General features: G+C 41.5%; 1 protein-coding gene across 2 annotated transcripts in view; it reads right to left on the minus strand.

Moving 5' to 3' along the window:
* pex14 (peroxisomal biogenesis factor 14) overlaps nt 1–27,190 on the minus strand; it is a 344,557-nt gene that overhangs the window by 40,026 nt on the left and 277,341 nt on the right. For both annotated transcript variants that reach the window (XM_073032186.1, XM_073032188.1), the window contains exon 6: nt 19,806–19,908. In XM_073032186.1, the coding sequence (XP_072888287.1) occupies nt 19,806–19,908 (103 nt within the window). The remainder of the gene's footprint in view (nt 1–19,805; nt 19,909–27,190) is intronic.

Here is a 27,190-nt window from a genome sequence, read left to right on the forward strand (position 1 = left end):
CAAGAGAAGGCAACAAAAGCAAGGGCAGGTTTCACCAGATCACAAACTAAGGCAGGAATGAAGTTAGAAACTGGGGGCTTTATTGATGCCACTGGAAGCTCAGCTCAAAGTCAAATATAATATCAAAATTAATTTTGATTCTGCCTCTTACTGTGATCAGAGAGGAATGGAGTCTGTGAGCAAAGACAAGAGCTTTAGTCTTCCCTGTAATTAGATGAAAGAAATTTATGTTTCTCCAGGGCTGTGTGTCAGTCTGATGAGGCAGGGACAGAAAAGGGAGAGGTGACATAGAGCTCAGCACCATTGGCACATCTGTGAACTGGACATTGTGTTTCCTAACATTACCACTGAGGGCTGCATGTAAATCACAAACAAGAGGTCCTTGGGTTGAGAAGCCATTGTCAAAGATTCTTTGGCTACACATGGATATATGAAGCAAAACAGTTCTATCCAGAACTGGAATATGAAGGAAAAACCCTGGAAGAAAATGGATGTGGTTAGCTCTGTTAGAAGTTCCAAACAGAAGAGGACAAAGGGGGGTACTTTTCCATGGTCCCAGTCACATGTAATATCACTGGGATTGAAAAGAAGTTTGGAGATAAGTGTAGATTCCATCGTTCACCAATTAAAGCCAGAAGGGAGACTGGAACATCAAGGTGAATGCGGGAGTTTGGAGATAGTTTGGGTGCTTCAACACTCTGCATACTCTGAGAGGATTCCAGGAGAAAGAGGCAGCGTGTACGAACCTCATGGTGGGCAAGCTGTGGGATGAGGCGCGAGCCAATGTTTGACTCCATTTCACTGATTAAAGTGATGAGGGAAATTGAACCATCGAAGTGAATGCAGAAGGTGAGTGCTAGCTGGCTGCCTTTTGATTGCTGGAGAGCCTGCTGCTGTGCCTGGAGAACGTTAACCAGGTTTTCCGCATTTTGGATGTGGACTTGGACTAGTCAAGTCACTTTTATTGTCATTTCGACCATAACTGCTGGTACAGTACACAGTAAAAATGAGACAACGTTTTTTCAGGACCATGGTGTTACATGACACAGTACAAAAACTAGACTGAACTACATAAAAAACAACACAGAAAAAAACTACACTAGACTACAGACCTACCCAGGACAGCATAAAGTGCACAAAACAGTGCAGGCATTACAATAAATAATAAACAAGACAATAAGGCAGTAAGGTGTCAGTCCAGACTCTGGGTATTGAGGAGTCTGATAGTTTGGGGGAAGAAACTGTTACATAGTCTGGTCGTGAGAGCCCAAATGCTTCGGTGCCTTTTCTCAGACGGCAGGAGGGAGAAGAATTTGTATGAGGGTGCGTGGGGTCCTTCATAATGCTGTTTGCTTTGTGGATGCAGCGTGTAGTGTAAATGTCCGTAATGGCAGGAAGAGAGACCCCGATGATCTTCTCAGCTGACCTCACTATCCGCTGCAGGGTCTTGCGATCCGAGATGGTGTGATTCCTGAACCAGGCAGTGATGCAGCTGCTCAGGATGCTCTCAATACAACCCCTGTAGAATGTGATGAGGATGGGGGGGTGGGATTTGGACTTTCCTCAGCTTTCGCAGAAAGTAGAGACGCTGCTGGGCTTTCTGTGCTATGGAGCTGGTGTTGAGAGACCAGGTGAGATTTTCCGCCAGGTGAACACCAAGAAATTTGGTGCTCTTAACGATCTCTACTGAGGAGCCGTCGATGTTCAGCGGGGAGTGGTCGCTCCGGGCCCTCCTGAAGTCAACAACTATCTCTTTTGTTTTGTTCACATTCAGAGACAGGTTGTTGGCTCTGCACCAGTCCGTTAGCCGCTGCACCTCCTCTCCGTAAGCTGACTCGTCGTTCTTGCTGATGAGACCCACCACGGTCATGTTATCAGCAAACTTGATGATGTGGTTCGAGCTGTGTGTTGCAGCACCTTTTCTCATAGACCTTTTCTCGGTCTAATAGTTTTTTATATTCTGTGTTTTTCATCTGATCTTTTTTGTTTTTGTGTCAGGGAGGGGTATTGGGGGGGGGGGGTCACTGTGCCTGTTCCGTTTTGTTCGTTTTTTTGGGCAGGGAGGGGGGGCTTGGGGATTGATAATCATGCTGCCTTTCTTTTACTTTTAGTTTCATGGCTACCTGGAGAAGAAGAATTTCAGAGTTGTGTACTTTGATAATAAATGAACCTCTGAACTTTTGGACAATAAGAACCAGCGTAAAGTGCTAACAATATCAGCGGACACTTGGGTTAAGAAAGGAATGAGCGTAAAATGTAGCAAGGCAAGAATTGGAATAAGTGATATTCTATTCTATATCTAATGGAATAACAGTCCAATAGAATATAGAGAGTACAGCATATGAACAGGCCTTTCAGCCCACAATGAGCGTGCTGAACCCGATACCAATTTACACTTACTCCATCCGCCTGCATGTGGTCTACATCCCACCTACTCGTGAACCTGTCTAAATGCCTTTTAAACTTTATTAATGTTCCTTCAGAGATACCGCAAGTGGGTTTCATGGAGAAGACATAAGGGGAGCCGGGGAAGAAATTAGGACAAGGTGCACAGCAGGGAAGGGGAAGAAATGAACGCACAGAGGCAGCTAAACAAGAGGCTGAATATACGAGCAACTGGACAGCGTGTGGGGGATTTTGGGAGGTCAGGTGGGTTCAGGTCATGTCAATGCATTAAGCAGGTCAGGATAATTTGCTCAATATTGTCACACATACTCCCTGTTCTTGATGAAAGATTAGCATTTCATCCACAAACAGATTTAATGGCATTTTCGGAACTGCTATATTTATAGTGATGGTCAGATCAGACATTTATAAGCAGGTTCCTATTGGTTTCTTGGTTGTTTTTTTAAAAATCTTAAACCCCATCAGGCCTCCAAGCTCAATGAAAATTCTCAATCTCAGCCTATAATTTTGCACTGAGAAAGCTGAAGGCAGGGCAGAGAGTGTTTTTAGCAGAACGGTGCACTGGATAGTGTTGCTGCCTCACAGCCTCAGTGAGCTGGGTTCCTCCCTGAGCCCTGATACCAGCTAAACTGAGTTTGCATATCCTCCCTCTGATCCCATATGGGGTGTCCAGGGAGGGGTAGCACCTTTGGTGAAGGGGCTTGTCATATCCATTCAGGGGCAGCTCACTCATCTTTGCTCCCCACTCAGCTCTCACCTGTGGCTCCAAGTAGCTGTTTGCAAGAGGCTGCAGCCACACCCTGGTACCCCCGCTTCGACATGCGGGCTAAACCAGGTGAGGGTAGCCAGCGGGCCTCATACCCCACTGAGATGTAGACGTGCCTCTCCTAGCATGCGAAGTCAGCTCCAGCAGACTGGGTGGATGAGACCTACAGTGGGAACCAATGGCCAGGATGGCGGTTCTGCAATGCTCCGTGGAGAGCAAAGGGCATACCAAGACACAGAAGATATTATAGTCGTCCTTTGCAACCAAGGAAGACCCGAGCTTATGACACTTGTTTGTACCGTTGGAACCAGACTTTTGAGGTAGAGAGAGTGGAACTGCCCCATGCAACGGCTTTTTCCATTTTAAAAACTCTCCCACACAGGTCTCCTGTCATCGTCGGACATGATGGACAACCAACACTAATCTCAGGTGCTTCATCCAGGTGCTCAGGTTTCCTTCCGTACAAAAATAAGCAGGGGAATTGGATCAATGGGCTCATTCTCAAGGCCTGTATGGGGTCTTGACTTGCTGAATAGCCTCATTATTTTGAAATAAGAAGAAACGAAGGCTAGCTTTGAATTCTGAAACAGTGAACAATTTTTATTGAGAATATGAAGTCCAATAGAATATAGAATTATGCAGCACAGAAGCAGGCCATTTGGCCCACAATCATCATGCTACACATGATGTCAATTTAAATAAATCCCACCTGTCTGCTTGTGGGATATATTCCCTGCCCCCATTCCTCCATTCCCTGTCTGTGTGGCTAAGTAATTTTTTTTATTTAGAGATGTAGCAGGGTAACAGGCCCATCCAATTACACACACGTGACCAATTAACTTCATGTTGTTGGAATGGGGAGGAAACAGGAACACACAGAGGAAGTCCATGCAGTCACGAGAAAAATTTACAAACTCCTTACAGAAAGTGGGAGAATTGTACACAAGTCGCTGGCATCGTAACACTACCATGCTTTAGAAATTTGAAGTTTTCTTATGCAAGCTTCTTTTTTATAAGAAGAATGTTTTATAATATTCAAGTTAGGAATTATTTCTATAAAATTACCTCAGTAATTTTGAATAAAATTATATATAGAAATGTAAAAAATTAAAGAAAATTAAAACAGGAAAAGCACCTCAATCAGTAACATTAATTTTAACACATTCATCTAAAGTCTGAAATCAAGTGCTTTAATTGAAGTGAAATTGCAAAATGACTTTATAGTCACCCTCCCACCAAAACCATGCTTTGCACTGTAAAATAATGTAAAAGGAACTTGCTAATTTCTTCCTGCATCACTGACTTTGACTTCATAAATTCCCAGTCAGTTTTGTGATTCTTCTAAATAAGACCTCACATGCTACTTATGTACAGTCAAACAGCAGAACAAAAACCCCACATTTATTAATTTAGAAACCTCAGTCAAAATGTATTTTGACAACAGAGAGTTGTGGTGGAGGCAGGGGATTTTACATGAACCCTGCCGCAGTGAGGCATTCATAATGCATTCATTTTAGAGGCCTAGAAAACAAAAGCAAGGGTTTAATGCTGAGACTTTGGTCAGACTGCACTTGGAACTGCAGACTGCAACTTTAGACCCACAGGATGTGCTGGCGTTGAAGCGGGTCCAGAGGAGGTTCACAAGAATGATTGCAGGAAAGAACAGGTTAATATATGAGGAGCGTTTGATGGTTCTGGGCCTGTACTCAATGGAGTTTAGAAGAATGGGGGAGGTGGTTTATCTCATTGAAAACTATCATATATAAAATGGATGTGGAGAGGTTGTTTGTTATAATGGAGGAGTCTAGAACCAGAGGGCACAGCCTCATTACAGACAGATGTCCCTTTAAAACAGAGAGGAGGAGGAAATTATTTAGTCAGAGAAGGGTGAATCTGTTGAATTCATTGCCAAAGATGGAAGTGGAGGCCAAGTTATTGGGTGTATTTAAAGTGGAAGTTGATAGGCTCATGATTAGTCAGGGCATCAAAGGTTATGAGAAGGCAGAACAAGATTGAAAGGGATAAGGCTTGATGGACTAAATGGCCTAATTCTGCTCCTGTGTTTATGGAGTAATGACACTTCCACTGCCTCTTCAACAAGTTACTACTTTTGGTTTTTTTTTAAACAAATTAATCAAAATAGTGCATAAATCAACCATATTTATCTGAATGAGATAACTGTTACTGGAAAGGGTATTACTCTATTCAATATCCCTATGAAAATAACATCAATATATAATGAACTATCCTTTCTAGACTATCCCAAGTGAAGTAAATATAAATTAGATCTAAGGAAGCGTAGTCCTGAGAAGTAGTACCAATGTAAGCTGTTATTTTGACATTCATAAAACATTACAGCTTGAAATTTTCACTGTGAAATTGATCCATCACCAGCTTTTTTAATCCTGAGAAGCAATGAGCAAAACTGCTTCAGTTCTTCAAGAAAAACCTTCTGCTGGGATGGAATACTACAAGTAAACAGTATTTCCTTCAATCGTTAACCAAGGTTAACTCAATCGTTCACTCACATGACTTGAACCCTGTATCAGCATTCTTTTTATTGAAGATATATTGTTTGGAGCATTGACTAACAATCTGCGGAAACTCAACATGATTATCTTTTTTTCCAGTCAAACATTAATTCAGAGAGCTGTTACCCTATCCTGAGAACAAACTAGTTCTCTCTTGTCACATTTACTTTGCATGGCAGAGAGAGTAAGATTGAAGTAACAAAAATAACAGTATTTATGTCTCACTCCAATAGCTAGCTACCTCGTTGAGGAAAAGCATTCAAGAAGCATCAGTTTCGCAAAGGTGCCCGTCATTTACTGTCACTATGCATGGATTTTGACTGCATGCTTGTTTAAAGGGAACCACAAGCTCTTGCATTTATTTAGTAGGAAAATAAAATTACCGGTACATTTATGAAACCTGTTAAACTCTTTCCAACGGGTGAAATAGCTGCTTTGTAGATTCAAGACGGTTTAATGACATTTTCAGAACAGAATTGTAAAGGAGAACGAAGTAATTGTTACTCTGGCTCCAATGCATCACAAAAAAAACACAACAAATATAAATACATAGACAGATTATATACATAGACTGATTGTATGTCCATAAAGTGACACCAGGCACAGGAGCATCTCTACATTAGGTGACTGACAGGAAATGATTAAAGTAGTGGTGGTTGTGGATGTGGGGATGTGGGGGAGTGTAATATTTCTTTCCCTCAAGTACAAGGAAGCACTAACCTCAATACCACAATAGATCACTTCTCAGATAACAAGACTGCTTTGACAAGGCTCTGGGTACATTGATTTTAGCCAGATTTTTAGGTGGGGTTTAAGAAATAAAAGCTGGTGAATTAATTTTCAGAATGGTGATAGTATCCAGCATTTTAAACTAGCCTTTTCTATCCACAGAATGCAGCTGATATTTCACAATGAGAATGTTCCACCATGCTACTTTTGTTACCCTGCACTCATTATATTTTCATTATATGAATGGTATGTTATAATTTTTACTGTTAAGTACAGATGTGTGATGAACAAGTGCAAGGCAAAGACTGCTTGTCGGTAGCAAATAAATTCAGAGTCAGGATGCCAAACAACCACTGACTGTCCACCTGAACACCCAAGACAGTGAGAGTTTACCTTTCTGATGGTTCAATGTAAACATTGTTTTGCACACAAATTTATTAAAAATATTAGATAAAACTACCTTCAGGGTATAAGCTATATGTGTAACATAAATAGATTTTGTGTTTCGACTTGGGTGCCATCCCCAAGCTATCTCATTTTATAGATTGCAAGATGGCGGCGTGATGCAGCACGCAGCGGCCACTCCAGGAATGAATATCTGTTATCTGTAAGTAGGGGCCGTGTACAATCCTGATTTGATGGAGACGGACATGTGAAGCACGGAGGAATATCTGGTGGAACTTTTGAAATGCCTGTTTCGCTGCCGCTGCTACTGTGCGATCGGAGAAATCTCCAGAGAGGAAGGCCCTGAATCCTCGGCTTTGCCTGTTGCTTGGCAGCCGGTGCCAGGGTCAAAGCGCTCGGCAGAGATGGTGCTCGCTGTCGGAGGGCTGGTCGGAGGCTCGAAGTTTTCGGACGGACTCGGAGTTGGCTGTGGTCGGAGCTCCCAAAGTGCTGTATCGGCAAGCTGCGGCGCTGGAGGTTCATGGCAGGAAGAGTTTTTCTTCCTTCTATCGTCTGCGTGAGATGATGGGCTGTCGGGACTTTCAGACCTTTCTTTTAAACCGTGCATGGACTGCTCTTTATCAGATTATGGTATTGCTTTGCACTGTTGAAACTGTGTGTTATAATTATGTGGTCTTTGTCAGTTAATCTTTTATCAATTATGGTATTGTCTGCACTGTTGAAACTATATGTTAACTACAACTATATGTAACTATGTGGTTTTGTGTAGGTCTTGTAGCTTTAGGTTTGTCTGATGGGTTTGTAGTTCCTTTCCGGGGAACATGCTAAGACGGTAGCGCAATATCGATACGCAGCAGCCTCTCCGGACTCTGGATTGGGGATTACCAAACGTTATGTGGTTTTTCTTGTGTGGTCTGTTTTGTGCTTTTTCATGATATCATTCCAGAGAAGGTTGTCTCATTTTTTAACTGCATTGTATTTGTGGTTTATAAATGACAATAAACTGAATCTGAATCTGAATCTGATGCAAATATTCCAAAATCCAAAACGTTTCCGGCCCCAAGCAATTCAGATGAGATGTGTGCAACCTTTATAACAATAAGAGTAAAATTCAAAATGATCGAACGGTATCTTGACCAGTAGAGTCCGCAATTCTAGTTGGTCAGTAGCAGAAGGGATGAATGAACAAAAAGCTGCAGCTTGTAAGGAGTTTGTACGTTCTCCTCATGACTGCGTGGGTTTTAAAAGGAAGTATCTGAGAAGAGATTTTATGCAGGAAAATATAATTGGTAAGGGGTTCAAAAAAGTGACCCACAAAATATTTGTCATATAATATGTGGCTGTAGCACTGTTTGATGTCAGTGTTTTGCAAATCAGATTGTAACTTCTGGTATCCACACATGTATTTAAATGAGAAGATTTAAGAACTTGTGAACAATTCCTCACATCTTCGCAGGCTGTCTTTGTATTATTATGCAATCAATACGGAAATCACTGATACCACATGAACTTCAACTGTGCAGACACTATTTCCACGGTAGGAAAAATACCAAACATTTGCCAATGAATAAATGTTACTGGCAGAATTTCAGATAGTGACAAGGCGGCATACAGAAGTGAGCTAGATCAACCGGTGGAGTGATGTCACAACATTAACATCAGTAAGACCAAGAAATTTATTGTGGACTTCAGGAGGGGGAAGTCAGGAGAATACACAATAGTTCTCATCGAAGGGTTAGCAATAGAAAGGGTCAGGAGTTTCAAATACCTGGCTGTCAACATCTCTGAAGATCTAACCTGGGCCCAACATATCGATGCAGTTACAAAGAAGGCACGACAGCAGCTATATTTCATTAGGAGATTGAGGAGATTTGGTATGTCACCAAAGACTCACAAATTTCTACAGATGTACCATCCATTCTGACTAGTTGCATCACTAACTGGTATGGAGATGCCAAAGCACAGGATTAGAAAAAGCTACAGAGGGCTGTAGCCCACTTCTCATTACTACCATCAGGAAAGAGGTGCAGGAGCCTGAAGATACACTCTCAATGTTCTAGGAACAGCTCCTTCCTCTCGGAAATCATATTTCTAAAATGTCTACAAGCCCATGAACATGACCTCACTATTTTTCTCTTTTTGCACTACTTAATTATTTCTTTATACTTATTGTAATTTACAGCACTTTTTTATGACTTGTACTACACTGCTGCTGCAAAGCAACAAATATCACGACAAATGTCAGTGATAATAAAAATGATTCTGGTTCTGCTTGTTAATTGAGATGAAAAGTGAGTTTTTGACAGCCTGCTGATGAATAATTAGTGCCGAACTGCCTTAGACTCTTCGGGCCGAAAGGCCTTCTTCCCCATTATATGGAAATAGCAGAACATCTCTGGGACTGAGAAACTAATTTTATATAGATGCAAAGTACTTTCTTCAAAACAGTTGCTTTACAATTCTATGGATTTTATTTCTATTTTTGAAATTTATGATATTTCCAATTCTGACTGAATCTATGCATATAGCATTCTGCTTGATTCACTTCCTGCAAGAAGTTTAAAAAGCTTTTTTTTTATTTGGTGGTTTGCAAGCTGAGTGGTTACCCAGCCAGGTTCCAGCCTTTATTGTTTCTTGATAATACTGGAAATGGGGAATCCATATCACAGTGCCCGGAAGCTTTGAATGCTGGTGTCTTTAACACAAGAGATTTTGTTAAGAAAAGTCCTGCAGGAACTCAAGTCACAGCAGCTATGGAAATGAACAGTTGACGTTTCAGGCCGAGACTTTTCTTCAGAACTGGAAATGGGGAAAGATGCCAGAAAAAGAAAGTGGAAGGAGGGTAAGGAGGATAGCTAGAAGGTGATGGGTAAAGATAGTGGGTAGGAAAGGTAAAGGGCTGGAGAAGAAGGAATCTAATAGGAGAGAAGAGAAAAGGAAGGAAGAGGGGCACTGGGGGAGAAGATAGACAAGTGAGAAGTGGGAAGAGGCCAGAGTGGGGAATAGAAGAGGGGATGGGTAATTTTTTTTACCGGAAGGAGAAATCAATATTCATGCTATAAGGTTGGAGGCTACTCTCCTCTCCAGGGCGCCTAGGGGCAACTCGTGTAGCAGCAGAACTCTCAATGGATATGATTAAACATTCTAATTTCAGCCTGATACAGCTAAAAATCACAAATGCTTCCAAGGTCAGTATAGTCAACGAAGATGTCTTAATGTGTTTAAACAAACTATGGCTGCTTAAAACTGATGGAAAGGATGCCGACTGGGGACCTCGTAGGATTCCACATAGGAAGCTTGGCTGCAGATCAGGGATACAAGTGCGTTTAAGGAAACGGAGTTTTAAACTCCCTATACCAACTATCTCGCTGGCAAACATGCAGTCTCTGGTGAATAAAATCAATGATCTCAGAGCCAGGGTGCTGAATCAGAGGGGCATTAGGACTGCGTGTGTCCTTTGTTTCATGGAATCCTGGTTAACCCCTTCTGTACCGGATGCAGTGATTTAGATCGATGGCTTTACTATAGACTGCCAGGATAAGCAGAGGTGGAGGAGTATGCCTCATGATCAACTCTTCCTGGTGCACAAATATATCAGTGCTGTCCCAATTCTGCTCACCAGACCTAGAACATCTAGCAGTTAAGTGCCATCCTTTTTACTTACTGTATGAGATTTCTGGGATAATTTTGGTAGCAATATACATTCCACCTCAGGCCAATTTCAATCAGGCTTTAGATGATCTGAGCAATGGACTCAACATACTTGAAACAGTGCACCTTAACGCCTTCACCACCATCTTGGTGGATTTTAACCAGGCCAGTCTGAAAAAATCACTAAGCAGTTACCATCAACAGATCACTTGTAATACTAGAGGAACGACACACTGGACCATTATTACACCACCATCAAGAATGCCTACCATTCTATTCTACACCCTCACTCCGGGAAGTCTGATCACCTGGCTGTACTTCTACTCCCTGAGTATAGGCAGAGACTGAAGACTGAAACACCAGTGTGAGGATCAAGAAGGTAAGGACAAGGAAGCACAGGAGTGCCTACAGGACTGCTTTGAATCTGTGGACTGGATTGTATTCAGGGATTCATCTTCAAATCTGGATGAGAATGCTGCAGTTGTTATTGACTTCAATAAAACCTGTGTGGATGAGTGTGTGCCTACAAAGACTTACTGTACATTCCCAAACCAAAAGCTCTAGATGAACCAGGAGGTATGTCGTCTGCTGAAGGCTAGACCTGTGGCATTCAAGTCTGGCAACCCAAGCCTGTACAAGAAAACCAGGTATGATTTATGGAGGGCAATTTCAAGGGTAAAGAGACAACTTTGAACGAGGTTGGAGGCGATATTGGATGTACGACAACTCTGGCAGGGTCTGCAAGACATTACTTCCTACAAAGCAAAACCCAATAGTATGAATGGCAGAGATGCTTCACTACCAGATGAACTCAACGCCTTCTATGCCCGCATTAAAAGGGAGAATACAACTACAGCTGTGAAGATCCCTGCTGCACCTGATGACCTTGTGATCTCTGTCTCAGAGACCGACCTTAGGTTGTCGTTAAAGAGAGTGAACCCTCGTAAGGCAGAAGGTCCCGATGGAGTACCTGGTAAGGCTCTGAAAACCTGTGCCAACCAACTGACAGAAGTATTCAAGGACATTTTCAACCACTCACTGCTACAGGTGGAAGTTCCCACTTGCTTCAAAAAGGCAACAATTATACCAGTGCCTAAGAAGAATAATGTGAGCTACCTTAATGACTACCGCCTGGTAGCACTCACATCTACAGTGATGAAATGCTTTGGGAGATTGGTCATGACGAGATTGAACTCCTGCCTCATTAAGGACCTGGACCCATTACAATTTGTCCATCGCCACAATAGAACAATGGTAGATGCAATCTCAATGGCTCTTCACACAGCTTTAGACCACCTGGACAATACAAACACCTATGTCAGGATGCTGTTCATCGACTATAGCTCAGCATTTAATACCATCATTCCCACTATCCTGATTGAGAAGTTACAGAACCTGGGCCTCTGTACCTCCCTCTGCAATTGGATCCTCTACTTCCTAACTGGAAGACCACAAACCTGTGTGGATTGGTGATAACATCTCCTCCTCGCTGACGATCAACACTGGTGCGCCTCAGGACTGTGTACTTAGCCCATTGCTCTACTCTCTCTATCCCATGACTGTGTGGCTAGGCATAGCTCAAATACCATCTATAAACACCATCATCAATCATAATACCATCATACAACCATTCTTGGTAGAATCTCAGGTGGTGACGAGAGGGCGTACAGGAGTGAGATATGCCAACTAGTGAGTAGTGCTGCAGCAACAACCTGGCATTCAACGTCAGTAAGATGAAAGAGCTGATTGTGGACATCAGGAAGGGTAAGACGAAGGAACACATACCAATCTTCATTGAGGGATCAGAAGTAGAGAGAGTGAGCAGTTTCATGTTCCTGGGTGTCAAGATCTCTGAGGACCTAACCTGGCCCCAACATATCGATGCAGTTATAATGCTATTAAGAAGGCAAGACAGTGACTATACTTCATTAGGAGTTTGAAGAGATTTGATATGTCAACAAGTACACTCAAAAACTTCTATAGATGTACAATGGAGAGCATTCTGACGGGCTGCATCACTGAGTAGTGTGGGGGGCGGGGAACTCTACTGCACGGAACCGAAAAAAGCTGCAGAGGGTTGTAAATTTAGTCAGCTCCATCTTGCGTCCTAGCCTACAAAGTACCCAGGACAACTTCAGGAAGCAGCGTCTCAGAAAGGCAGGTTTCATTATTAAGGACCTCCAGCACCCAGGGCTTGCCCTTTTCTCACTGTTACCATCAGGAAGGAGGTACAGAAGCCTGAAGGCACACACTCAGCGATTCAAGGACAGCTTCTTCCCTTCTGCCATCCGATTCTTAAATGGACATTGAACCCTTGAACACTACCTCACTTTTTTAATATACAGTATTTCTGTTTTTGCATGACTTATTCAATCTATGTACACTGTATAACACTCAGGTATATCGGCTCATACGTATCTAGGGGAGACCCCATCCCCCGCCCAACCTTATCTCGCGGTTGCATTGGTTGCTGTGCAATGCCACCTGATACAGCCTCAAACATCAATTATCAGCCAGCACACAATGTACATCTTACAAATTACACTTAATCAGTCTTACTTGGACTATGAGATTAATAAAGATACAATACAAAAAGGAATGAATGGAAACAAAAAAAGGCGCCAGACTTATCAAAGTTCAGTTTCTTCGTGCACACACAGTTGGAGCTCAGGACCTTCCTTCTTCCCCTGCGATCCGCTCCGACCCCACGACTCGTAGCTCGGGACCACCCGAAGTAATCGGCCAGAGCACTCCTCTCTGACCAGACCAGAGTCTTCCTCTCGATCTCCCCTCCAAAACCCCTGCTTCCCAGCCATATGAGACAGCATATCACCCCAAAAGAAGAATAACATGGATACTCATTGGTTCATTCACTCTCTTATCAATAGGATAACCCAAACAAACATCAGCGAGAGAGCCTTCTCAGTGTTAAACATAATCAAGAAGCCATTTTAACTAACATACCCAGTAACATAAAAGATTAACATAACAAAGAAGCCATTTCGATTAACATACGCAGTAACATAAAGAAACCCCTTACAACTGTAATCAATTATTATTATTATTTTTTTTCTTCTTATATTATGTACTGCATTGAACTGCTGCTGCTAAATTAACAAATCTCACGACCCATGCCAGTGATAATAAACCTGATTCTGATTCTCCTATCAGATTCCTTCCTCTCCAGCCCTTTACCTTTCCCAACCACCTGGCTTCACCTATCACCTCTAGCTATCCTTCTTTCCCTCCCCCACCTTTTTATTCTGGTGTCTTCCCCCTTCCTTTCCAGTCCTGAAGGAGGGTCTTGGCTCAAAACATTGACTATTCTTCTCCAAAGATGCTGCCTGACCTGTAGAGTTCCTCCAGCATTTTGGGCATGATATGCTGGTGTCTTTCAGCTCTTTGACACCAACCAGGAAATCCTAACCATTAAACTACAGGAATAGACTGAATCTATCAATTACAAACAACAAATTTCACTGCATGTTTCAATGTACATATAACAAATAAAGCCTATCTTAATCTTTTCTTAAAGCTCAGCTGCTTCTTTTAGGCCTTACAGCTGGAAATTCTCCTTGATACACACTTGTCTACATATGGAATAAATATTTAGGCAGAGTAGCAGAGTGAAAAACCCTGCAACCACTTAAAAATAAACCCAAATAACAATTTTAAGATGTTTCTTGCCATATGAATCAACATGAATTGAATGATCTTCATTCATAGTTTAAAGACGATAAAGATTAGTTTTATTTGTCACTGGTACATCAAAATATACAGTACAGTGAAATGCACTGTTTGCATCAAATCAAACCAGTGAGGAATGCAGTGGGCAGCCAGCAAATGTTGCCACAGTTCCTGCGCCAACATGCTCACAACTCACTCTCCCTAACTTTAGCCATGCATCTTTGGAATGTGGGGGGAATTGCAAGAAAATGAATCTCAAGGTAATATATGGAGATGTATACATACTTTGATAATAAGTTTACTTTGAACTTTGAAACTGGAGCATCTGGAGGAAACCCACACAGTCACAGGGACAACATACAAACTCTTTACAAGCAGTGGCAGGAATTGAACCCCAACTGGTGACCACTGGGGCTGAAATAGCATTACATTAACCACAATTCTACCGCGCTGCATACATTTTTCCTGTCTGTATTTGTCAATAACATTAACCAGGTGATATTAGCGCAGACCCCATGTTCCATGCCGGGAATACTAAGACATAAGACCATAAGACTAATGTATCAAAATGAGCTACCCTCAGGGTGGAGGAGCAACACCATATATTCCGTCCGGGTATCCTCCAATCTGATGGCATGAATATCGATTTATCTTTCTGGTAAACAAACTCACCCCCCCCAACCCCTTCCTCTATCCCCCACTCAGACTTTGTACTTTTTCTCACCTGCCTATTTCTTCCCCTGGGTCTATTCCTCCTTCCCTTTTTCCTATGGTCCACTCTTCTCTCCTATCGGATTCTTTCTTCTCCACCCCTTGACCATTCCCCTATATGGCTTCACCTATCATTTTCTAGATAGTCTCTTCATCTATACCCCGCACCTCCTTATTCTGACTTCTTCTTCCTCTTCCTTTTGCGTCCTGAAGAAATGTTGACTATTTATTCTTTCCCATTAACGGTCGTGATCTGACCTGACCCACCGAGTTCCTCCAGCATCATGGATTTCCAGCACCTGTCAACCTTCTTGTGTTCATGATGTATCACTGTGTACTTATTACTGTACTTATGAAAAGCAAACTGTAAACTTCGTATAAGAAAATGTTAATTACAAAGCAAAATCAAAAAGACCAAAAGAAATATAAGAATAAATATATAGTTTACTGGTCAGTTAAATTTATTGCCACACACAGACCTCACTTATGAAAATATCAGCCATATTCCAAGACTTCTCTGGTAATGCTCACCAACTCTTCATCTGCTACATTGACGACTGTATTGGTGCTGCTTCACGCACCCATGCTGAACTTGGTGATTTCATCAACTTTAACTTCCACCCTGCCCTTAAATTCACTTTTGTCCATTTCTGACACCTCCATCCTCATCTTCAATCACACTGTCAGCCGACATCTTTTATAAACTTACTGATTCCCACTGTATCTTGACTATGCCTCTTCCCACCAAGTTTCCTGTAAATATGCTGTTTCTTTTTCTTAGTTGCTTTGTCTGCACTGCATCTGTTCCCAGGATAAAGCTTTCCTTTCCAGGATGTCAGAGATTTCCTCCTTCTTCAACGAACGGGGTTTCCCTTCCTCCACCATTGATGCTAACCCTCACCGTGATCTTCTCCATTTTCCGAACAACGAGGCTCACTACAGGTTCCCACTGCCAAGAGTTCCTCTTGTCCCTACCTACCACCCCATGAGCCTCTGCAATGTTCCCCACAACCTCCACCATCTCCAAAGGGATCCTACCACCAAATCTATCTTCATTTCCCCCTCCTCCTCTGCTTTCTTCAGGGATCGTTCCCTCCATGATTCCCTTGTCAATTCATCTCTCCCCACTAATCTCCCTCCTGGCATTATCCCTGCAAGTGGCTGAAGTGCTACATCTGCCCATTCATCTCCTCCCTCACCTCCATTCAGGGCCCCAAAACAGACCTTCCAGGTGAGGCAACACTTCGCCTGCAAATCTGCTGGGGTCATCTATTCTGTCTGGTGCTCCTGAAGCAACCTCTTCTACATTAGTGAGACCCGTCATAAATTGGGGAACCTCTTCATCGAGCACCTCCACTTCACCCCCCCAAAAGCAAAACTTCCTGAAGGCCAAGCATTTTAATTCCGATTCTCATTCCTGTTCTGACATGCCTCTTATGCCAAGATGAGGCCACCCTCAGGGTGGAGCAGCAACACCTTATATTCCATCTGGGTAGCCTCCAACCTGATGTCATGAGTATCAATATCTCCTTCTGGTGAAAAACAATTCACGTCCCCCTCCCTTTCTATTCCCCACTCTGACCTCTTACCTCTTCTCCCCTGCCCATCTCCTCCACCTTTTCCTATGATCCATCAGATTCCTTCTGCTACAGCTCTTTATCTTTCCTACCCTCCTGGTTTCACCTTTCACCTTCTAGTTACCCTCTTGCTCCCCTCTCCCCCCACGCTTCTTTTATTCTGTGGTCTTTCCCCTTCCTTTCCAGTCCTGAAGAAGGGTCTTGGCCTGAAATGTCGACTACTTATTCATTTCCACAGATGCTGCCTGACCCGCTGAGTCCCTCCAGCATTTTGTGTGTGTAGCTCTGGCTTTCCAGCATCTATCTGCAGAATTTCTCGCGTTTATCACTTATGTACTTCCTGTGTCTGCAAATAGCAAATCCAAGTCACAAATAGCATCATCTCTGTATGCTGATGACTGGCTCTCCTATCACTACAGGGACTGGTAATCAATCCGTGGTTTCCATTATCCTCAGGACACCCTTAAGTGCCAATCCAATTCTACAGATAAAACACATCTTAGCTTATCATTCTGTTTGTACTGAAGCAAGATGATAATTTAATTCAACATCTTGTTAGCATTTTCCTAGACGTAAACATTTGATATAGTCAATTCTTTCCACCAATATTTCCTGAGAATAATCTTCAGACTCTTGGTTTCAGAAGGAATGTAGGAAAGATCACTGGACACATACTGTGTTTTTGATCAAGTCCATTAGATCATCTCAAAAATACAAAAACTACAAAGGTAAAAAGCCCTCAAGGAACCTGGCAACTCTTGCATTGCAGGCATCATTTATTTAACTTTTGAGTTTATAAATGGTACCCAGATGGTGATGTAGCTATAAATGCCCTCCGTGATTTTTGAGGCAAAAAAGGAAGTTAAAAATTAGCCATGGTTCTCATTTCTGGTAATGCTTAATGACTGATTCCACATTTGACTGCTAAGATGAAAACTGCATGAGGCACAGGCAGTCTGCCTTGTGAGGTCAAGTGGCCTGCTAATAATTATTACTGAGGCCCTGAAGTAAAGAGTAGCCACTTGGGCAAAGTGTTATCGAGCTGGAGGTGCCCTCGGTACACGCTTCAGCAAGAAAGATGCAGCTTAGAGGTTAAAGCAATTAACTTCCACCAGATTTTTCTTCAATGGCTATTTCTCATTAGAACCACAGAGATGGACAAAAACATGTCAGAAGCTAAGATTTCAAAGACAATTCTCCTGGAACCAGAAAAAAAAAACCTTGATTACAGCAGTTATTTTGCTTCCTTGATGTATAATGGGTAATTTAGGTACATTCATTTTAGAATTGCTGTTAGATGACTGTTGGCATCGACAAATCTAACTTCATTAAATGTCTCCCCACAATCCTAAAGCTGATGTTTCTTTTTATTTGCAGTTGCTTAAGCAAAAGGGGAAAAAAAAGCATGATTTAAAATATTCACAAAGCACATTCAAACTGCCCAGCCTTGAGATGACCACTTGGGAGCTTTTATAGCGCACTTGCTTTCAAAAGTCCAGACAAGACAATGGATATATTTCATTAGGAGTTTGAGGCGATTTGGTATGTCACCTAAAACACTTGAAAATGTCTACAGATGTACTGTGGAGAGCATTCTGACTGGCTGCATCACCGTCTGGTGGGGGGGGGGGGGGGGGGGGACTGTGCAGGATTGAAAGAAGCTATAGAAGGTTGTAAAATTAGTCAGCTCAATCATGGGTACTAGACTACGTAGCATCCAAGATATCTTCAAGGAGCAGTGCCGCAAGAAGGTGACGTCCATCACAAAGGACCTCCACCACCCAGGACATGCCCTCTTCTCGTTGTTACTGTCAGGTGGGAGGTACAGAAGCCTGAAGGCACACACTCAGCAATTCAGGAACAGCTTCTTCCCCTCTGCCATCTGATTTCTAAATGGACACTGAACCATTTAGAACACTACCTCACTTTTTAAAAAATTTGTTTTTGCACTACTTATTTAACTATTTAATACACATACATATATATATATATATATATACACACACACATAATATTCATATATATTTACTGTAATTCAGTTTTTTCTATATTTATCATGTATTGCAGAGTACTGCTGCTGCTAAGTTAACAAATTTCATCTCATATGCCAGTGGTATTAAATCTGATTCTGGTAGAACAGAACCTATCTCAGCAAACATTTTTTTTTGCACAACAAAAAGACGTCAAACTCTCAGCAAAAGAAGGAACTGTGATTGCCATATAATACTGGAAACTGGAGAACTGCCACACGGAACCAAAATGGAAGGATAATCAAACAAATGCTCTTTGCAAGTCAGTGAGTTGATTTAACTTTTGTTTCACCAAGCTGACCCGGTAATCATTCGGCTAATTGGCAATTTCCTAATCCTGACAATCTAATCACATTCAAACTCAATAAACCAACACATCTGCTCTTTCACAATCATACCAAGAGCAATTCTACTTCCCATTGTTGTGATTCTGCACCATGCTCAAAACTCAAGAGTTTGTGTCTGGAAGGGTGCTGAGAGGTAAAAAATCAAAGTTAAACCATACACTCAGTGGCCATTTTATTAGGTACACCTGCTCATTAATGCAAACATCTAATCAATGCATGATTGTTGGTGCAAGACCGGGTGGTTTGAGTATCTCAAAAATTGCTAATGTCTTGGAAATTTCATGCACAACATTCTCTAGAGCTTACAGAGAACGGTGAGATAAAGAATATTACATCCAGTGAGTGGCAGTTCTGTGGGCTAAGAAGCCTTGTTAATGAGGAGTCAAGAGAATAGCCAGACTGATTCAACCTGCCAGGAAGGTGATAGTAATTGAAATAAATACATGTTACAAATGTAACATTTAGAAAAACATGTCTGAACACACATGTCAAGCCTCGCAGTGGATGGGCTACAGCAGAAGAGGATATTGGGTTCCACTCCTGCACCTAACAGAGCGGCCACTGGGTGCATATATGAACCGTGCTTTGACTGCACCAATAACAACACAAGTCATCTCAAAGATTTGTGGTTTTGTAGGTAGAATCTGATGGAAATGTGAGGAGAATAGAAAATGGGACAAAATAACGAGAGCACATGACTGTTCTAAGAGATGGCATATACTCGATAAGTTAAAATGGCCTCTTTCAAGGTCACAGGACAAAACAGAAATCACAAATACAAACATTGTTGCTGGGAGATACAACATAATTGGGTCCTATCCTGTTAAAAATAGTTTAAACTATACAGATAGAAGTATAGAAGCTTCAGCTTTCAAGTTCAGAAAATTTGGATACTCTAAAACCCTTTTCCGAGTTAACGAGCTGAGGAAAGGTAAAGGCAAATTTATGATAGCATTAATCTTCACCTGTCTGTGATATGGTCCCACTTAGTTCAGTTATACCCGACTCGATCCTCTGCAGATGTTTCTTGTCTTCCTTGCTGGATGCTAGGAGAGGCAAAATATATCTCTAAAAAAACAGAACAGATAAGAGAAGATCAGCACAGGAAATATTTCAAACACATAGCATAAATGGTGCATTCTATTTAACCATTTTAGTACATAGTATTGCACTATATGGGAAGAATGCAATTGCCCTGGGAGAGGGTGCAGAGGGGATTCTCCAGAAATGTGCCTGGGATGGAGTATTTCATTTCCAAAGGAAAATATGGGTAGGCTGGAATTGTTTTCTTTGGAGAGGAGGATGCTGAGGAGGTGACTTGACTTTGGTATACAGAATTATAAGAGGCATGTATTGGGTAAATAGTAAGAAATATTCCCTCATAGCAGATACATCTAAAATAAAAGGCACATGTGGTATAGAGGGAATCTGAGAAAGATATTTTTTCCATCCAGAAAGAGGGAGAAATTTGGAATAATCTGCTTGAAAGATGCTCTCCAAACAGTTGAGAGTCCAGACAAACAGCTGAGTTACCAAGACACAAGGCCAGAGATCAAGTGCTGGAAAGTGATTACTATGGATAATTTATTGAAGGTCAGCATGGGCATAGTGGGCCGAAGTGCCTGCTTCATTACCATTACCTTCGTTCAATGAAATGTAACGAGAGGAGGAAATTGGTTGCTGTTACAGTGCCCTGCACTTAGTAAAATTCCCAATATAAGATATTCTGTCACACAGTCTCTCTCGGATCCACATTGAGTTGACTGTTCATCTCAGAACAATGACTTTTATGTTTCCAAAGTCACATTTCTGCTGGAGCAGTGGCTCACCATGCAAAAGAACAGAGAAATGTAATAAGTTGGGCTGCTCTAGCACAGACATTACTGGGTCCTTCTATGCTGTACACCTCCAGAGAGTTCCTCCAGCATTTTGTGCATGTTGCTTCGGATTTCCAGCATCTACAGGTTTTCTCGCATTTGTGACCTCCAGAGCACTAATTTGCAACTCTTGCGCTTGAAGCAATGAATCAAATGTCCCATCTAACAGACTAGAATTAAAACAATCCTTAAAGATGAAAAGAAGTAACATATTTTACGAAGTGATTACACAGAAGAGCTCTGCTCTCTCTTACATTTCTGTGCAAGCATTACAAGATCCAGTAATGCATTGGCACTGGCTAAATTTAATTATTTGAATTCACAGAGCAAATCTCAGTTGCTCTACTCCAATGGCATTGGGAGATCAGTGAGAGGAGGCAAGGGAAAGACAAGAAAATAGACATCAGCAGAGACCACTTCAAATATGAGAAAATGCTGATTACTTGTCTGTCTTTGGACAGTATTTATCCCTGCATCACTAAAGCAAATTATCTGGTCATTGCACACCTGAAATTGCTTTAATCTTTGATATCAGAACAATCTGTTATGCACTTTTCCCAGGGGTAAGTTGAAATGCATATAGCTGCCATTGCTGATGTGTTTGTAAAAGTGATTTCACCATGGTAGTATAGCGGTTAGCGCAACAGTTCACAGCACCAGCGATCAAGGTTGAATTCCCACCCATCTGTAAGGAGTTTGTGGATTCTTCCCAAGGCCACGTGGGTCACCTCCGGAAGCTCCAGTTTCTTCCCACATTCGAAAGACGAATGGGTTAGGATTAATAAATTGTGGACATATTATGTTGGTGCCAGAACCGTGATAACACTTCACTTGAGGGTTGCTCTGAACATGACCTTGAACTGTGTTGGTCATTGATGTAAGAACATGCATTTCACTGTATCAATATTTTGATGTATGTATATTTGATTAATAAAACTAATTTAATCTAATCTATAATGATGAGCTAGATATCTAAAATGCCACAACAGATCCCAGAAAAGCATAAGAGTAAAAATGGAATGTGACTGTACAATCACTGTAAATCAGTGGAGCTGGTAATACATTTTCATTGTAGGTACTGAAACCACTTTATCATAAACAGTGCACCCCCAGTTCATCATACGTTACATCACGGGGACATCCTGTAGTCTAAAGTGTCAAAATCAAGGAGCTGCAAGCACACTGCGACTTAGAGTTAGATTCAGAATCAGGTTTAATATTACTGGCATTTGTCATGAAATTTGCTGTTTTGTGGCAGCAGTTCATCAGGTTCAATTCTAAACAGTCCTGAAGAAGAGTCTGGGCTTGAAATATCGACTATTTATTCCTTTCCAGAGATGCTTCCTGACCTGCAGGGGTCCTCCAGCGTTTTGTGTGTGTTGCCCTGGATTTCCAGCGTCTGCAGATTTATTTTGTGTAATATAGATGTCCTCGATGCTGGGGAGGTGAGTCCTCATGCTGGAACTGGCTGAGTCTGCAGGTTTCTGCAGCTTTTTTTGATCCTTTTCCCACTCGGGTATGGCCCCTCCATACCAGATGGTGATGCAAAATTTCCTGAATTCTTTGTAGTAGTATAAACCTTTGGGGCATACGTACCCGCGCTGAGCTCCAAATCAGACAGACGAAATTAAATATAACGTCAGTCCAATATTTATGCTATGGGAGATGAGCTGGTCTTCTTTTACATCTGCCTGGACAGCACCAATGTCAAGCTATTTTTGTAAGATCTTTATCATTCCTTGAAATGTCCAAAAATGGCAATCCATTATGTAATAATGGCAGCAGGAAGTCTTATAATCTACCCATAATATATTAAGGTGGCCATTAACAATTTTATAGAGCATGTAACCTTGTAAAATGTTTCAAGGCAGTTCATAGGAATGTTATCAAACAGACCTTGACAACAAACCACAGATTAGATATCACTGAAGATATAGCTTTCAAGGGGTAAAAGAGGCAGCCAGGCAGGGGGGTTTATTGCAAGAGTTCAGGAGTTTTTGTTTTTGTGTCTCAGTAAGCTTAAAATTGAGAGCAAGAGTGGAGAACTGGAGACCTTGGAAAGTCACATGAGCTTATGTAGCTTAGGAGGACTGAGGTCATGAAGAAACTTGAAATCAAGTCTGATAGTTTTAAAAATAAAGGATGTTCATTAACTGGAAGTTAACCTATATCAGCACATGAGTGAACAGGAACAGGACACTGAGAGCTGGGACATGGCTAGTTGTATATACAACAGCCTCAAATTTAAGTGGTGAGAGATGAGAAGAACAATAGGAGCGCATAGTCTAAATCAGGGGCTTCCAACCTGAAGTGCACAGACTCATTGTTTAATGGTATTGGTCCATGGCATAAAAAAGGTTGGGAACCCCCAGTCTAGATGTGTGACTGGAGGTTTCCGGAGCAGTTGAGCAGAGGCAAATACAAAATTGAGTAATATTACAGAGGTTGTAATAAATAATGTTAAAGAGCTCAATGAGAAAATAGATGTTTCAGAATTCAAAGGATAACATTCACACTATTATTAAGAATTAAGTATGCCTGCGATTTTCTCACATTGCCATTGCTACAATATTATAATTCAATGCCCCAAAATCAAAGTAAATTTATTATCAAAGTACATATACAATGTACAGCCCTGAGATTCATTTCTTGCAGGCATTTACAAGAAATTGAGGCAAAACAATAGAATTTATAAAAAAATTATACATAAAGACTGAAAAACAATCAATGTGCAAAAGACGACAAATAATGCTATTTAAAAATAAATAAATAATGCCGAGGGCATGAATTGTCGAGTCATTGAAAGTGAGTCTGTAGGTTGTGGAATGCTAAGTTATTAAGTTAGGTTGTGGATATGTAGGTAGGGGGTAGAGAGAACTAAGATGGCGCTGGTGACATATGGCCACACTATGTGGACAGCTCCAGGACACTCTTACTGGAGTACATGATTATTCCCAATTATTTTGAAGATGGTACTTAACATATTTCAAGTCTAGTAAGCAAAACCCCAAATTTGATTGTGCCATCGTTGGTCCTCTTATTTCAAAAGATTCATGACTTCATTGGAACTCTTCATTTGCACCAACAACCAATTCAATTCAAGTTTAATTGTCATTGAACCATACATGAATACAGCCAAATGAGGCAGCGTTACTCTGGGGCCAAACTGCAAATCACAGTACCAACAGCACAAAGCATACACAAGACACCAGGCACAAATGGTATCACAATGACGCAATAAAACAGTCCCAAAACTTGTGCCATCAATCCACAGTCGACCACAATAGAGTCTGTCTCCCCCTGAGCGAACATGGGGTGGGGTGGGGGGGAGAGGAGCATTGACTGCAACCCAGATACAGCACCACGCCACCTCCAGTGAAGCACACTGGCCTCGATGCATGCCCCAGCGATCCGTTAACCCAACCAAAAGCAACTGATTTGTGCAGCTTTATCTTCTACACAACTGGCTTTCACCCAACACCTTGTTTCTTACTTGTTGAACAAAGTGTTCATTAACTTTTATACAAGATTGATTGATGAAAGGTATAAAACAAACAGCTGGTTTTTTTTCACTTGCAGGTACTGCAGATACTTAAGTGATGAATTGCTGTACATAATATTAGTAAAAGGCCCATCAGGTTGTGTGTTTATAAACTGGTCAGTTATGTCATCACACACTCCGAATGTATCAATAAAATGAGAAAAATTACGGGCACACAGTTCTGTTTATTACTTAGTAATACAGCACAGTAACAGGCCCTTCTAGCCCAAACAGGCCTGCGTCACCCAATTACACCTATGTGACCAATAAACCTACTCATCTCTGGGATGTGTGAGGAATTAGGAGTAACCAGAGGAAACCCATGCACTCACTTACAGTCAGCAATGGGAACTGAACCTGGGTCACTGGCCCTATAATAGCGTTACGTTAACCACAACACTACTGAGCAGCCATTTGGTTTCACACACACTAATGGCAGGGGTGGGAGCTGATGCATCAATTCTGTACTTCTCTAATTTGGGAAATGTTAAACGTAGAGGTTATTGCTTTTTTGGAAAAAAATAATCTAAATATAGTATAATCTTGTAAAATTAGTCAGCTTCATCATGGGTACTAACCTCTGTAGTTTCCAAGACATCTTCAAGAAGCGGTGCCTTAGGAAGGTGGCATCCACCCTGAAGGACCCCCACCACACAGGACATGCCCTCTTCTCATTGTTACCATTGGGAAGGAGGGACAGCAGTGTGAAGGCACATACTCAGCAATTCAGGAACAGCTTCTTCCCCTCTAGCATCAGATTTCTGAATGGACACTGAAACCATGAACACTACCTCACTACTTTTTGATTTACTCTTTTTGCACTACTTATTTTTAACTTTTATATATATATATATATATATATATAGAGAGAGAGAGAGAGAGATAGATACTGTAATCAGCATGTTTTCACCTATATTTATTTATCATGTATTGTATTGTATTGTACTGCTGCTGTAAAGTTAACAAATTTCACAACCCATATGGCGGTGATATTAAACCTGATTCTGATAATTTAAAAGAGGGATAATTTCGACAAACTGCTGATTAATTGCCTTTGTTTCATTCCCAAAACATGCTTCCCATTACAGAACAGGGAGCCTTTGAATTATCTAATGGTACTGAGCTATTCCCTCTCTCCCTCATTTCCTTTTGTATCCAGAGGTGCATAAGATGTGGCTGTCTCCTTCAATTCCTCTGCAATCCCTCCTGCCTGTCTATATTTCAACTGAAAAGACCTACTTTATTTATTTATTATTTATTTAGAGATACAAGACAGTAATGGGACCTTCTGACCCATTGAGCCTATGCTGCCCAAGTACACCCATGTGACCAATTAACCAACTAACTCATACGCTTTTGGAACGTGGGAGAAAACCGGAGCACCCAGAAGAAACCCACAAGGTCGTGGGGAGAATGTACAAACTCTTTACAGGCAGTGGTGGAACTGGACCCAGGTCACACACTAACTACTACACAATGCTTCTTGTCTACCTTACCCTCAATTCACTTGTACAATAGTCTTTTCTCATTCGAAGCAACAGGTTAATTTCATGTCACAGGGAAAGTTGTTCCCAGCAACATTTATCACACAAATACATCTGCAGCTAAGATAGTTATATCAAGATTGAAGCTAGTTTAATGTCATTTCCAGTACACAAATGTAGGAAAACAAATAATTGTTACTTCGGATCTGGTACCACACCAAAAAACACAATTAAGATAAAGGACACAATAATATAGAAAATACAACAAATATAAATGCACAAGATTGGTTATATACATAGACTATTTGTATGTCCATAAAATGACACTAGGCACAGGAGTGTCTGTACATAAGGTCACTAACAGGAAATGATAAAGTAGTGGTGGTTGGGGTGTGGAGGGGTGAGTAAATGGGTGGAGGTGTTGATCTGCCTTATAGTTTGGGGAAAGTAACTGTTTTTCAATTTGTTGGTCCTAGTGTGGATACTAAGTAGCCTACTCACGGATGGGAGTGGGACCAACAGTCCATGTGCAGGGTAGCTGGGATACTTCATGATGTTACTGGTCCTTTCCAGCACCTTGCTGTACATATGTCCTTGATGGCAGGTAGGTTGTTGCCGGTGATGCACTGGGCAGTGTTGACAACCCGCTGTAAAGCCTTCCTGTCCACCACAGAGCCATTTCTGACCCATGCAGTGATGTAGCATGTTAGAGTGCTCTCCACTCATTCCCACTGAAGGAGGTACAGGAACTTCAGATCCCACAGTACTAAGTTCAGGAACTGTTAGTATCCTTCAACCATCAGGGCCCTGGACCAGTGTGAATCACTTCACTCATCTCAATACTGAACTGATTCCACAACCTAACAACTCACTTTCATAGATTCTACAACCTACGTTCTCAGTATTATTTATTTATTATTTTTGTGATTGCTTGGGTTCTTTTGTACATTGGCTGATTTGCCAGTCTTCGTGTGCAGTTTTTCGTTGATTCTATTGTAATTCTTTGTTCTGCTGTGAATGGTTGCAAGAAAACAAATCGCAGGGTAGCATATGGTGACATATATGCACTCTGATGATAAATTTACTCTGAACTTTGAACAAATTGAGAGATTGAGGGTGAAGAAATGCAGTCTTCAGAGCTGGACAATTTAGGTTGCCTGGAGACAACATTGAACCAGAGAGCAACAGGGAGACATTCTGAAGGGCACAGCTGAGGGGCAGGTGCTTATATAATTAGAACTTGTCCAGTAAACCATTTCTGCTTTGCACCATGTACCCTAACCACTTAAGGACATTAGCAATAGAAACCAAATACTTTATTTAATGTCTGCTAAATCTCCCCCGTCATTTCTCTTGGGATTTTAAATCCGTTTACACATTTTAAGTCTTTTTATGTGACTGTTTATATATTGAGTGCCAACAGCATTCATGGCTCGAGCACAGTAGAA

The sequence above is a fragment of the Hemitrygon akajei genome, chromosome 29 (assembly GCF_048418815.1).
Source record: "Hemitrygon akajei chromosome 29, sHemAka1.3, whole genome shotgun sequence".
In the NCBI taxonomy this organism is placed as follows: Eukaryota; Metazoa; Chordata; class Chondrichthyes; order Myliobatiformes; family Dasyatidae; genus Hemitrygon; species Hemitrygon akajei.